The 15,227-nt window shown below is 39.3% G+C and overlaps 1 protein-coding gene across 2 annotated transcripts in view; it reads right to left on the reverse strand.

The window, feature by feature from the left end:
• urb1 (URB1 ribosome biogenesis homolog) overlaps positions 1–15,227 on the reverse strand; it is a 61,492-nt gene that overhangs the window by 44,601 nt on the left and 1,664 nt on the right. For both annotated transcript variants that reach the window (XM_052106736.1, XM_052106735.1), the window contains exons 5-12: positions 11,366–11,462; positions 11,182–11,267; positions 10,962–11,099; positions 8,316–8,434; positions 7,119–7,314; positions 3,218–3,355; positions 862–1,035; positions 648–771 (exon numbers count right to left, since the gene is read on the reverse strand). In XM_052106736.1, coding sequence (XP_051962696.1) covers positions 648–771; positions 862–1,035; positions 3,218–3,355; positions 7,119–7,314; positions 8,316–8,434; positions 10,962–11,099; positions 11,182–11,267; positions 11,366–11,462 — 1,072 coding nt within the window. The remainder of the gene's footprint in view (positions 1–647; positions 772–861; positions 1,036–3,217; positions 3,356–7,118; positions 7,315–8,315; positions 8,435–10,961; positions 11,100–11,181; positions 11,268–11,365; positions 11,463–15,227) is intronic.

The following is a 15,227-nucleotide window of genomic DNA, read 5'->3' on the forward strand; positions in this document are numbered from 1 at the left end:
CTTTGGAATAACTTGCATTTATGTATAAATTAGTAAATTTTGGTTTGATCTTCATTCAAGTTACAATAATGAACACAATCAGTTTTAAATAATAACACACAAATTCTTGTATTGTTACGGAACATATTGAATGCATCATTCAAACATTAATATTTAAAGCCCAAGGCTACTGACGTCAACAAAAGTCAGGAGTTGATAAACCTAGCATCCAAATATTGAAACAAGATTGGAGGTATGTGTTAAAGCAACTTTGACTTATAAAAAAGCACTCAAATATTTTGAGTTTGAGTCAGACAAACAAGTGGCCATCCAGCCAAGATGACTTAAAGGGCACACCCCAGAATGCTTGAGGTAAAAAAAATTATTTATAAAAAAAAAGTGTCGTGGAACTGGTTAACATCTTGGTTCAGGAGTCTACTATATGGAAAAATTAAACATGCATGGTGTCCATGGCAGGAAACCACAAATAAAGCCACTGTTTTCCAACAAAAACATTGCTACGTGACACTCCACAATGCTACTGGGAAAATGTTAGAACAGTGAATAGTTCTGAAAAAACCTCAAACATCATGCGATGACATGTTTAAGTGTGGCTTAAGCGTGTCAAAGAGTCCAAACATTTAAAAAGAATTAAATTTGACCATTACGGTATTCTTCAGCCTTTCTCTTGTGGTCTTGTTTATGTTCTGTGGTCTTGATCTTTGCTCCATCGTCCTTCTCCTTTGAGAGTGACTGCCATTTGAAAACAATGGACACCATGTCTGGTAGAATCTATAAGATAAAAGGATTATATACTGATCTGGTTTCTACACTCCAATCTGCACAGTGTTGGGTTTAACAAAACTGAATAATTCTTCTCACTTTGCTCAAGGCCTCTCTGTAAAGCTGGACAAACTCATCCATCATGGCAGGGCTGTAAATTTCTGAACTCTCCCAGATTGTCCTGTCCAGACAGTGCTCAATATTTTTCTGTGCTCGCTTCAGGAAGAAGGCCAGGAGGGAAAGAGTTGTGTGCTGGACCACCAAGTTAGGTAACTATAAAGAGAAACATGAGTGGCAAATTACATCACATTGATGATGACAGCAGTATTATTCATACATAAAATATACACACATTTTTATTGAAACTGATTAGTAAAATGTAACATATGGGCAGCTTATTAGGTGTGAACCCTTTTAAGTACAACATTAGAGATGTACAAAGTCCTCTAGGATCACTTTAATTCAAAGAATTCAAAAATTTCTGGCTGTAACAGGTAAGCATACAAACAAAGCTAATGGCACACAACACTGACAAAATGGCAGAGTAGAAGCAGAATTGAAATAAGGAGGCTTAAAATGTGCCTCAAAAGAAAGTCAAAAAAATTAAACTAAAACAAACAATAACTAAGATTTATCTGTATGACAATTAACCACAAGGCCTTTTTTTTTTTTTTATCTTGACAGCCCTAATAAAAGTGGTCCATAAGTTAGCAATGTATGTATCATGTTTGATTTAGTGTCTGACATGCAAAACACATAAGGAACTATAATAGTAGAGGTACACCAATATATCAGTTTTACCAATTAATCGGTGCCGATAGCTGCTTTTTTTGGACATCCTTAAACATCTATGTTGATATTTTTTTATTTTTCCTAAATGCTCCTCTGTGGCCAATGCTAGATGGATTTACAGTTAGAATGGTAGCCTCTAGAGATGAAATAAAAACAATCTAAATCTTTCATCATTGACAATATTTAGCCTTTTTTCATCATCCTCACTTTAATGCATATTTTTAGATAATCAATTGTTGAAAGTTCAAGCTTTCCAAAGAAAATGAGACTTTATTGAAACGTGCCAAGTCGTCACATACATTATCTCCAACTTCATATCTTGAGTAATAATAAGCCTTATTCCTCATCTGGAGAAATACACTGATAAGCCAAAACATTATGACCACTCACAGGTGAACGTTGAGCATCTCCTAACAAGTCAACATGTCAAGGTCTGGGTAGATCAGACATAAGCGAACAATCAGTTCTTGTATTCAACGCGTTGAATGCAGGAGAAATGGGCAGGGGTAAAGACCTGAGCGACTTTGACAAGAGCCAAACTGTTATGGCCAGACGACTGGGTCAGAGCATCTCTGCTTCCGTTCAGCAGTGGCGAGTACCTACCGACATCACAAACTGGCAACAGGGTGTTGGGTGCCCAAGGCTCATCGATGCATGAGGGCAACAAAGGCTAACCTGTCTGGTTCGAACTGACTGAAGGTCTACTGTGGCACAAGTCACACATTTTTTAATGATGGTTACGGGAGGAATGTGTCACAACACACAGTGAATAGCATCCTGCTGCGTATGGAGCTGTGTTGCCGCAGACTGGTCAGAGTGCCCATGATGATCCCTGTCGAAAGCACCTACAATGTAGAAGTAGGTCCCCTGTTCCGATGAGTCCCGATTTCTTTTACATCATGTGGACGACCGTGTACGTGTGTGCTGTTTACCTGGGGAAGTGATGGCATCAGGATGCACCGTGGAAAAGATGACAAGCCAGTAGAGGGAATGTGATGCTTTTGGGAATGTTCAGCTGGGATACACAGAGTCCGGCCATTCATGTGGATGTCAATTTGGCATGTGCCACCAACCTAAACATCATTGCAGACCAGGTACACCCCTTCATGACAATGGTATTCCCTGATGGCAGTGGCCTCTTTCAGCAGGATAATGTGCCCTGCCACACTGCACACATTGTTCGGGAATGGATTGAGGTACATGATGAAGAGTTCAAGGTGTTGCCCTGGCCTCAAAATTCCTCAGATCTCAATCGGATTGTGTTGGTGCTGGACCAACAAGTCTGATCCACGGCGGCTCCACCTCATAACTTACAGGAATTGAAGGAGCTGCTGTTAATGTCTTGATGCCATATACCACAAGACACCTTCAGGGAGTCCATGCGGTTTTGGCAACATGCAGAGGACCAACCGCAATTATTGCGATTTTGGTTGAACAATAAACTGCCTCTGGGATTTTATTCATTTTGGAATTTTGTGAATGTCTTTGTACGTCCTAGTATGGAAAGATTAAGTCATTTGTGTAACATTCTATGAATTAATTTTAAAAACGAATTGGCCGATTATTTGGATATTGGCCTTTTCAACAACCTTAGTTAGAAGTATCTGCAAAATCCATTATCGGCAATGGTGGGGCTGTCAGGTATTAGCATTTTGGTGCTTACATTGAGCCCCTGAGTGAAGAAGACTTTATTGCAAACTGAAGGCAGAGATGTAACCAACAGCATGGACAGCAGTCGAGGTAAAGGAATCATTTCACGTGCTTCAAAAGCCCTGGACACCTCCGGCTGAGCCTCATAGATCTGCAACAACATCAAATAACAACTATTAGCAAGTTACAGGTGTACTGTACACAGTTTTTGAGTTTTTATAATTTAGGGGAGACTGGGGCTAGTTATCACTTTTTGTAAGTTGATTTTTGAACATTTCTGCATAGCCACATACCTTAAAGACTTAAAAAGATACAATTCACTGAACACACGTGAAAACATGTCACAATAAAACCTGATAATGTCTGCTTGTTTACCAAAGAGCTATAACAAAAATATGATGATTTCCCAAATATTCACAAAAAGTATTCTTATATGAGAGGGTAATGAAGGTGTTTGAAATCAACTAACAAAACCCCTGCTAGAAAAAACACATTTGCGCAATTGAACTTTTGACACAAAATCTTATCTTTACTTAGATACAGCCTTTGTTTCAACTTCCCCATGTGACAACTAGCCCCGGTCCAACCCTTGGTGGGTGATAAATAATCAACCACCAATCAGTTAATAAAAGTTTGGGAGCATTAATTAACTGAATGATTGGTTTGGTATAAATATAATTTTTATATCAACTTAATCTCTGCTGTCACAGAGGTTGGACTTAATTCACCTTAAATAAAGTCTTTAAGGAAACTTAAAATGGCAATAAGAATGTATTGCGATGAAAGCTTGTAGTTAAATACGGCTGCCTACAATAGAAGGGAACAGTATTTTGTCCCACATAGTTGAAGTGTGATTGAACTATTCATAGAGTTAAAAGAACAGTTTGCCCAAAAATGAACATTCTGTCACCATTTTATCATCCCTCCTGTTGTTCCAAAACCTTATGGCATCCTTTCTTCCATAGAACACAAGAGAAGAGGTTAGGTAAAATGTCTCAAGTGCTATGAGTAAATGGGACCTGGGGCTATCAAGTTCCAAAAAACAAACAAACATAAAAGTAGTCCATGGTGCCATATTAAGTCTTCTGAAGCCATCCAATCGCTTTGTGTGAACAGACTGAAATCTGCTGAAAATTGACCCCTTTGCTTACATGACTGGATGATTAGATAATCACATGGATGATTGTTGGTGCCTGATAGGCTAGTTTGAGTATTTCTATAATTGCTGATCTCCTGGGATTTTCACACACAACAGCCTCTAGAGTTAACTCTGGATTGTTTTTTGTTTTTGGAACCATTCTGTGAGCGGGAGTTCTGTGTAGTAGTATTTTACATATTGAAAAGATTTGACTTCAATCCGGATTTTCAACCTTTGCAATCCTGGAATTCTTCACTGTCATAAATTAAATGGCCCAGGCATCCTCATTGATCAGAAAGGCCCCTCCACAGACCATCAGGACCTCCTGATCTTCCACACAGAGATAAAGCAGACTTCTCTTTGAAAAGCTTGCAAAAGACCATCAGATTTGCACGACTCAAATACCAAGACATTTCATCTTAATCCAGGAACATTTTACACAGCCACAATACTTAACTGATTTAGCCCTCTAGAATGTACAGAATGCATTTAAATCCACGATTTATACAAGACCTAGTCTTGCTAGGTAATTCTGAAATTGCTTGGAACTGTGGTAACTTGTATAACTGACAAATTAATGATTATAGCCCGATGTACCTCTTGTGTGTAATGTTTCATCCATGTTGTATAACCAACTAATTAACCAGTATTATTTTGTAACCAGGGATTTTTATGTTTTCTTACCTACACGAATAACATCCATAACAAAATGTCATGTTTAGTATGTAAACATTTGTTTGGTTACATAGGGTAAGCTGATGACAACGAATATCATGTCTCTTGTACCATTTGCAAGATATACATTTCATGATTAAATATGCACTATTTTTGAGCGGGAAAATAGTGAGAATCTCTAACAAAGGACCATAAATCGACTGTCGGAAAAGACAGCCCAGTCGACCATGTGACTCTGAAAAGTCACTTCTGATTGGCGCAAGACACCTTTGGGGATGCAGCCAATTTCAGTTCAAATATTTCCAAACAGGAAGAACACGCGCTTTTCTTCTCTTGCGTCTCGTCTCTTCATCCCTTTGAGGTACTTCCTTCTTTGCTCTTCTGTCATCGTCTCTTGTCCAGTCTCTCCTGACTGCTCAGACTTCGCTCTGACTCTTCCCTCGTGGTCTTCTCGGGATCTCGTTGGAACCAGGTCCGTGCCATGTGAGGTCCAAGGAAGCTCGGGGCTCGACGTCCCGAGAAAGCTAATCACTCTCTATGGCCTCGCTTTAAAGCCAACATCATCATTCATCCAGACAATAAATTCGATCATACAGGAGATCCAAAACTTCGATGGATCAACCAAGAACCAAGCAACACAAAAAACACAAGGAAACACCACAAACACAAGCAAGTACATCTCCAATATTGTACTCAAAGTGCTGGTGTATTTATTAAATAATTTGGTAATCCGATAGCAAATCGATGTAGACTCAAAGGAGGATGAAATGGTTCTTAAAGGGGTCATATAATGGTACATGCACTTTTTCAAGTTGATTGTACTGAAATGTGTGTTGGCTGTGCCTGTACACAACCATCCTATTATGATAAAAATCCATCCAGTGTTTTTGTTTTAATCTCCTTATATATTTTCCCCTGCCTCAAATCAAGCCGTTCGACCGTGTGACGTCACACGGTCGGACGCCCCTCCCAGGATTGTTGATTGACAGCAGTGTTTCAATACAGACCCGCCCTCGCTCGACAGCGACTGTCAATCATAGTCCATCATCATTGTTGATACACTGGAGCAGAATGGCGCCTAAGCAGTTGTGGTGTTCTGTTCTTCGGTGTAATAACGAACACAGCAGTCATTTTGATGTTCCTAAATCTGAACCTAAATCTGAACGCTGAAGACGCAGTGGCTGAGTTTTGTTTACGATGGGAATATTCCCCACGAGCAACGTCAATGCGTTCATGTTTGCGCGAATCATTTTTCACCAGACTGCTTTATAAACGAGGGTCAGTATAAAGCTGGTTTTGCTAAGAAGCTGCTGCTGAAAAAAGATTCGGTACCAACTATTTATATTCCCTCTGCACCTCCAGAAGAAGTGTAACGTTTTATTAACCTTTATATTAATCTTTGCAAATCGCTAACCCTAACGGAGGGGCGGGTGACCAAAGCTCATTATCATTTAAAGTCATATGCACTGAAGCAGTGCTGAAAACAGAGCTGTTTTTGAGCAGGTAAAATTAGTGTTTTCTTAAAATACTAATGAGAATTTTTAATAAAAGTATATTACAAAGTTTTCATTTAGACCCTAAAGATTCATATTAACTTGTACAAAAATGGCATTATATGACCCCTTTAAGGTATTGTCAACAGACTCCGTATAGTTCATGTTCACTGTACTGATCATTTATTTCACATTCTGTTACTCTGTTCACCTCCTAATTGTCGCACTTCCTTTATTCCCTACATATAATGGTAGTAGAATGTGTTCAAAATACCCTACAGTGTATAGAAATGCCTTGTTGATGAGAGAGGTCAACAGAAAATGGACAGACTGGTTTGAACTGACAAAGTCTACAGTAACTCAGATAACCGCTCTGTACAATTGTGATGAGAAGAATATGATTTTGGCACACTGTGCTGTTTTGGCGGCACTAGGGGGACCTATATAATATTAGGAAAGTGGTTTTAATGTTGTGGCTGATTGGTGTATTGTATCAAAATGTGTCTGGCCTGATTTGAAAATTTACATTTTTGGGTGAACGCTTCCTTTCAGGTTGATATGAATCATGCAAAACAACCAAAATAAGAAAGTTAAAAGGTCTCACTCACTTTCTTGAGTAGAGTAATGTTCTCCTGCCATGCACTCTTGATGCGTGGAGTAAAGGAGAACTGGGTTTCTTTGAAGTATCTGGTCAGTATATCGGGACTGTCCTTCAGAACACTAACGACCAGCTCCGCCACCATCTCATCTTCTGTCGCATGCTTCAGCCCAACCAAGAACTGCAGGAGAACAATATTTCCTGCTCTGGATACAAGAGTTACTGAATTATTGCTGATTTATTGATTGGCTTATGGTTTAAATTTGGCAGAAAAGCCTATAAGCGATGCAATGGCAGCTACCACTGAGAAAATGTACCTCATATTGTGGGACAACATGGCCTGCTATAGGCTACAAATGGTCAAAGTGAGTTCAATTTAACTTTTTCCTTGGGCAAAGATGTGAAATTGTGACCAAAACTTTGAAGCTCCAAAATGCACATAAAGGCAGCACAAAAGTAATCCATAAAACTTCAGTGGTTTAATCCATGTCTTCAGAAACCATCCGATTAGTTTAGTTATTTTTTACTTTAAATCTTGCGACTGCAGTCTCTAGGCACGATTATGAATTCAAGTTTGTTTACACTTCTTGGTGCTTGACGCATGCATAGGGCTCTATATGGCGTTAGAAAGTACAAATGAGCTTCAAATCATAAACCTGCCTTGAGACTGCAGTCGCAAGATGTAGTAAAAACTAATTAAATTGTCTGTTTTCACCCAAAACCAATTAAATGAATTCAGAAGACATGGATTAAACAACTGGAGTCTTATGATTACTTTTATGTTGCCTTTATGAGCTTATGGGGGCTTCAAAGTTTTGGACCCCATTCACTTGCATTGTATGGACCTACAGAGCGGAGATATTCTTCTAAAAAATGGTGTTACTTTAGCAGAAGACAGAAAGTCATACACATCTGGGATGGCCTGAGTTTGGGGTGAACCATCCATTTAATGGGTAATAACTAGATACAAATCAGCCAGAGAGATCTTACATACAAAATAGAGCTATTAAATTCTTACTTTCTACCATCTCCTCAATAGTAAACACGCCTAAGATAGTGTTTTACAGTATTTAGGTAAATATGAGTAGTTTTGAATTTCTTGTTTAATTAGACATGCACACTGTTGTGGCCTAAGAAAACACTGAAATTATGAGCCCCTAAACTAACTTGCCCATTTGCAATCTACTTGACAATCTTAAGGACTTACCGCCCTGCTGTTCCCAGACTCGGGTCATAAAAACTGATCCCATGTTTGCGCGAGCAGCAGAGGTCGAGGAGGAAGTTATGCACCAGCTCTCTCATGATACGTTTCGCTCCTTCTTCATCCTAAAATACATTTGAATTAGTAATATTAAAGGATTACCGACATGAAATGAATGGCATTTACTTCAGTAATGAAATGCACTTCTGAGTGAAACTGAATATTCGGTGGGAAATATTGAAGGAGGGGGGGAGATGGATCTTAATTGGACAGGTAAAACATGCAAGGCTGGCTATGTTATGGTGAATATTATTATCCTTGCCCACAAGGCCTTGGTTTCATCAGCAGAATAGAAAATTATTTTCGGAGGCAGAGATATCCAACATAATTTGTCTTTTGAATAATATGCACAATAAGGCCATGGACATTTATAAAAGGGATGGTTTACCAAAAAATTATATTTCTCTCATCATTTACTCATCCTCATCCCATCCCAGTTGTGTATGACTTACTTTCTTCTGCAGAACACAAACAAAGATTTTTAGAAGGATATCTCAGCTCTGTAGGTCCATACAATGCAAGTGAATGGTGTCCCATAATTTGAAGGTCCACACATTGAAGGCAGCATAAAAGTAATCCATACGAATTTGGTGGTTAAATCCACGTCTTTAGTAGCAATAGGTGTGGGTGAGAAACAGATCAATATTTAAGTACTTTTTTTTACTACAAATCTCATCTTTCACTTTTACTTCCATAATCTTTTGTTTTTGGGATTTTGCATTCTTTTTGCATAACGCCTATACTGGGCAGGGAAGATAATTTATTGTAAAAAAGGACTTCAATATTGATCTGTTTCTCACCCACAAATTTTATATCACTTCTGAAGATATGGATTCAACCACTCGAGTCTTATGGTTTACTTTTATGCTGCCTTTGTGATTTATGGACCTTCAAATTATGGGACACCATTCACTTGCATTGTATGGACATACATAGCGGAGATTTTCTTCTAAAAATCTTTGTTTGTGTTCTGCAGAAGAAAGAAAGATCATACCCTCATGCTATCCCAGATGTGTGAGTAAAAGATGAGAGAATTTCATTTGTGGGTGAACTATCACTTTAAGAAAGTTAGAAGTCAATATCATCAATTTGTCATGTTTTTTAAATTGAACATGTACATGTTATTTCCAAGTAAACCTTGATATTCAATTACATTTGAGAAGGATTTGATTTTACTCATCAGGAACTGATAGGATTGTAAAGACTTGTCTATAAATGACAGGTGGTAGGTGGTTTGTAGGAAGAGACTGAAAACGAAGAAGTCTTAGCGACATCAGATGAACTGCAAAGTCGTTTCAAAGATTACACCATGTAACAAATTGTATTTTTTAGTTCCTGGGTAGTAAGTGTTATTTTCTAATTGCTTATGCCTCAGAAGTATAGAAAATTAGTATAAATTCAGGGGCCTTAAGCTCACCAGTTCAGTTTAGTTCCAACTGCCTACGTGGATACATATCTGCATTTTTCTGAGATGGCATCAAGAGGCTGCAAGCATCCGGCAGATGCATTTGACATGCCTGGCCAATTTATCAAGACAAGAACGAAAAAAGTACTCAGTGGAAGCATTTGCCAAGATATGCGAGGCCTACAAGGTATATTTTTTAAATTGTAAAAGTTTTAAAAGCACAGGTGGGATTGGCCACAGCGGACAGAGTTCTCCGTGGGGTGGAACAACGTCAAGTGGGAGCCACTGTTGGACCCCCAGAAGGTGCTGATGCCACCACTGCACATCAACCTGGGCCTTATGAAACAATTTATCAGAGCTCTAGATAAGGAGTCGGCAGCCTTAAAGTACCTACAAGACTTCTTCCCCAAGATGTCTGAGCAAAGGTCAAAGCCTGGTGTCTTTGTCGGACCACAGATAAAGATGATCCTGGAGTGCAATGAATTCCCCAAGAAGCACATTAGTAAGTTGAAAGTGGCTTGGAACGGCTTTGTTGCAGTGGTTCGGGGCTTCCTGGCAATCACAAGGCCGAAAACTCTATGGAGCTGGTTGAGACTCTGGTGAAGAACTACGGCACAATGGGTTGTAGGACGTCTCTCAAAGTCCATATCCTTGATGTTCAGCTTGATAAATTCAAGGAGAACATGGGAGCATACTTTGAGCAAGCTGAGCACTTCCATCAGGATATTCTGGACTTTGAACGCCGCTACCAAGGACAGTATAACGAGAACCTGATGGGACACTACATTTGGGGGCTGATTTGTGAAAGTGATTTACAGTATAATCGTAAAGCTTGAAAAACGACTCCCTTCTAAATCTTTTGTAGTAATTTTTGTATTACTTTAGTATAAATACATTTGGATTCATATGTTGTTTTTTCTGACACAAATTCACCCGTTTTCTCATTGGAAATAGGTACATTTCAAAATATCACTGTCGTGGTCACAAAAGCAAAAGTTTGTGGGTAATAATAGCTATTTTCTATACATTTGAGGCATAAGCAATTAGGAAATAACACTTACTACCCAGTAACAATCATTGTGTTATATAAAAGACAAACCTTTTTTTCCTGGAATAACATGCACTGATTGTGCGGTGATGTCATTTTGCAGTTATAATAGTGTGAGTGAGTGTATGTGTTTCCAAACCTTCCACTGTGTCTCTTCATCATCCGTGCTGACATCTATGACCCCGTTCCATCTATAGACAGAGGCTATCTGAGCCAGTACTGAAGGACTAAAGAAACGCACCTTTTGCGTTTTAGTGATGATCTTATTCTGTACGACCTAAACCCAAACATCACAGAAATCACAGTTAAGATTTGTCCACAGAGCATCTGATAGATGACACTGCTAGCAGAGCTCTTACTCTTGTTTGAAGGGTGGACAGAATCAGGTTAACTATGGACATTCTGTCATCTTTAAGTCCACTGGACAGGATTTCAGACAAGAAATCTAAAAAGCAAGAGAATATTGTTAATGTAAAACAACGAATAAGGTGCACGTGTAAAAAAAAAAAAACATTTGAAAAGCACAGATTCAGTCACTGATACCTTTGGTGTCCAGAATCTGGCCAATCATTGTATTGTCTCCAGACATCAAGAAAGAGAGGACAAACTGTATGTATGCCATTCTTACATCTGGCTTTCCCTGGAAAATACAAAATTACTTTTGGATTACTTTTATGCTGTCATTATGTGCTTTTTGGAACTTCAAAATGTTACAGTATATGTCCAAATGTACCCATTCACTTGCATTGTGAGGACCTACAGACCAAAGATATTTTTCTACAAATCCTAGTTTGTGTTCAGCAGAAGAAAGAAAGTCATACATATTTGGGATGGCATGAGGGTGAGTAAATGAGGAGATAATTTTCATTTCTGGGTGAACTTAAAAAATTATGACCACCTGCCTAATATGCTGTTGGTCCTGCGAGTGCTGCCAAAACAGACCCGACCCACCTAGGCATGGACTCTACAAGACCCCTGAAGTTGTCCTGTCAGGATTTCAAACTGCGACTAAATGGTTGCATTTTGTGGTGGGTTTTTCCTACCGGTGCGACTAAAGCCTGCTATACACTGTATGATTTTTACAGTCATTTAAGAACGCATTGAGATTGTTCAACATTAAGTCAGACTGAACGAGACACATCGGTGGTCCCAATCATCACGATCATTGAACATGATCGTTAATATAAGTATATAGCTCATTAATAATGAAAATAAGGGAAATGGCGAGATTTGCCCATCCTAAATGTCAGAACATCAGCATTTCCGTTACTACAATACCACTCCAAAATCTGTCAAATAGGCCTTTAATAAGATATCCTGATCACAATTACACAAAATGTACACAGATGTTGAGAATGAACGCCAGTGGGGGAGGTAGCCTACAGTAATAATATAATATAAATAAATAATGATGAAAAATGATACAAATTTATCTTTAAATATAAAAAGATTTTTAGGTCACTGTGTCAAGTTAAATATAGTTTAATACTTAGAACACATCTTGAGATCCCATAGTTCAGATTTGCGCGCCATCAAGTGTTTTGAACGCAAGAACGTAACGCATTTTTGTGATGTTCTGCTGCTCAAGGGTGTTTTCCTTCACTGTATAAACTGTGTTGCTCATACGGCTGAAAATTCACTTACTGCCCTCTGGAGTAAACAGGTGGTACTACAAGCTTGCATTTCTCCGGAATCTTCCTCATTACGGTCAGGGGTGCATTGCGATTAATGGCGTTAATTTTTTTTTACATGTTATTTTTAGTCAAATTAATCGCACTAAAAAAAACGCATTAAATTGACAGCCCTATTAACAATATAAATTGATCTTTTTTTCTTTTTTAATGGAATGAATCTTAACTAGAAGTGTACAGACACTTGAAGTAAATTTATAAAATACATTTTATAATAAAGTTGTAAATAAAATCCATGATAAATGTCAAGAAAAAAAACCTGTTAAATAAATAAATTATTGTATTTTCTTACGCTACATGGGGAATAATGCTTTCATATTTATGAAGAGTTACATTTTTCTCCAAATAGTTTCTGCTTATTTATTAATAGAAAAAACAGGGGGGCCTGGGTAGCTCAGCAAGTAAAGACACCAACAACTACACCTGGAGTCGCAAGTTCGAATCCAGGGTGTGCTGAATGACTCCAGTCAGGCTTCCTAAGCAACCAATTGGCCTGGTTGCTAGGGTGGGTAGAGTCACATTGGGTTTACCTCCTCACGGTCGCTATAATGTGATGCCGCAGAGAATAGCGTGAAGCATCCACACGCGCTAGGTCTCTGCGGTAACATGCTCAACAAGCCACATGATAAGATTGGCATCTCAGGCAAATGAGATTTGTCCTCAACCACCCAGATTGAGGTGAGTCACTACGCCACCATGAGAACATTGGGCATTCCAAATTGGGGAGAATAGGGGAGAGAAAAAAATATCCCGTTACTCGTGTAACCTCTGTTCCCTGAGATGAAGGGAATGAGACATTGCAGTGAAACGCTTTGGCTTTAATTAGGTTGTGGAAATTGAATTCCCCATTCTATTCTAACGGCAATCATATGATTGGCAATGGTGTTTAAGCCTCGCCCTTTTAGCCACGCACTTGCCCTATACACCAATCAGCCACAACATTAAAACCACCTGCCTAATATTGTGTAGATCCCCCTCGTGATGCCAAAACAGCGCCAACATGCATCTCAGAATAGCATTCTGAGATGTTTTTCTTTTCACCCCAATTCTACAGAGCGGTTATAGCAGTTACTGTAGACACTGTCAGTTTAAACCAGACTGGCCATTCTTGAATGACCTCTCTCATCAACTAGGCAGTTACGGAAAGTCAAGTGATGCCATGTGAGGAGCGGACGTGTAAACGGCGGGCACTGCGCACTTTGCTGGTTTTTTATACATTTTGTCATAAACCGGTGAGATTTGACACATCCTACTACATATCTGTTCTTTGAAGTCAACATGGCAAAAAGTCCTCGGGCTCTGGAAATATCAAAAGACACTTACGTGCTCAAGCTGAAACCTCTGATGGGCCTGCAGACCAGGGACTCGGTTTGGATGGTGCGGTGGGAGAAATCCAGCGTCAAATGTCTAACCTGTCTGTGATGCTAATGAAAGTTGATGCCGAAAGAGTATCTTGCTGTAATACGTCAATCGATTACAGTAATGGAAAATAAATTCTCTGAGTTTGTTACAAGATTGTTGGACGTCGAGAGATGGATTGCTTATCTGGAGTCATCGGAGTAGGAATTAGCTTGTAATCTGCCAGCGACCAAGAAAGATTTGGAACGAGTTTTTGAAAAATTGGAGGGTTTTGAGAACCGCAATAGGCGGAATAACGTCCGAAACGTTGGAATTCCTGAGCATGAGGAAGGCAGAGATATAGTAAAATTCCTAGACGAGCTCTTCCCGAGTCTGCTCAACATAAGCCACAAGCTGGAAATCAAGCAAGCTCACAGAGTCCCGGCTCAGAGATCGGCTAAGGGAGACAGGCCACGATCAATTCTGGGCAAATATCTGAGATAATCCAATAAAGAACTTGTGTTGCGCGAAGAGTTAAGTAAAGCTTTGTTGGAAGAATCACAACATTTTCTTGTTCCCAGACTTTGCGAATTACACTAGAGGAACGTGATAGTTTCAAGAAATGCAAGAAACTCTTACTTCAATGGAAGATCGCTCCGATTTTGCTCGGATGTTTCCAGCCAAGTTGGGAATAAATACTAAGGATGATGCACAGTATTTACTTGCACACAACAAGCAATGTCCTTCATAAAGTCAATGAGATGAGTAAGCCATTTGGTGTTTCTCATGTGGCCCCCGAGTGGATTGACTCGCTGGGCATTCACTCGGCTGTCTGAGGAGGCTGGGCACCAATTTGCTTATTTTTGATGGTTCCGGCTAGTGGCTGGAGTACGTTTTGTGGAATAACACTCCTTCGGGTCAGTTGGGGATGAATCTGCTCGTTCTCTTTGCTTCTGCCTCCTATTGGATGGAGTTTGTTTCATGGAGTATTTCTGCAGGACAATTGAATTATTACCTCATCTCCTGAACTCATGAAACAGCCGGCTCACTGAACATTCATTTGAAACTGAACGGCATTATTATTTTAATTTTTTTTTGCTGGTTCCGCTAGCGGCTGGAATTTGTTTTGTCGAGGAACACACCTTCAAGACAGTTTTGTGAATGAATCTACAAGTTCTTTGTGCTTATTCTGCCAACTGGCTGGAGTTTGTTTTACAGATTATATTCTGTCATGTAATTCTGTCTCATAAACTTTATACAGAAACACCGGACTTGAGCAATCCGACGGCAAAGTTGTCACGGGGACTCTCGTAGGCATACGTGCACTTTTTGAGTTTTGAGAGTATTGTATTGGCCTGCAAAGAAACTGGGAGCTA

The sequence above is a fragment of the Xyrauchen texanus genome, chromosome 36 (genome assembly GCF_025860055.1).
Source record: "Xyrauchen texanus isolate HMW12.3.18 chromosome 36, RBS_HiC_50CHRs, whole genome shotgun sequence".
Lineage (NCBI taxonomy): Eukaryota > Metazoa > Chordata > Actinopteri > Cypriniformes > Catostomidae > Xyrauchen > Xyrauchen texanus.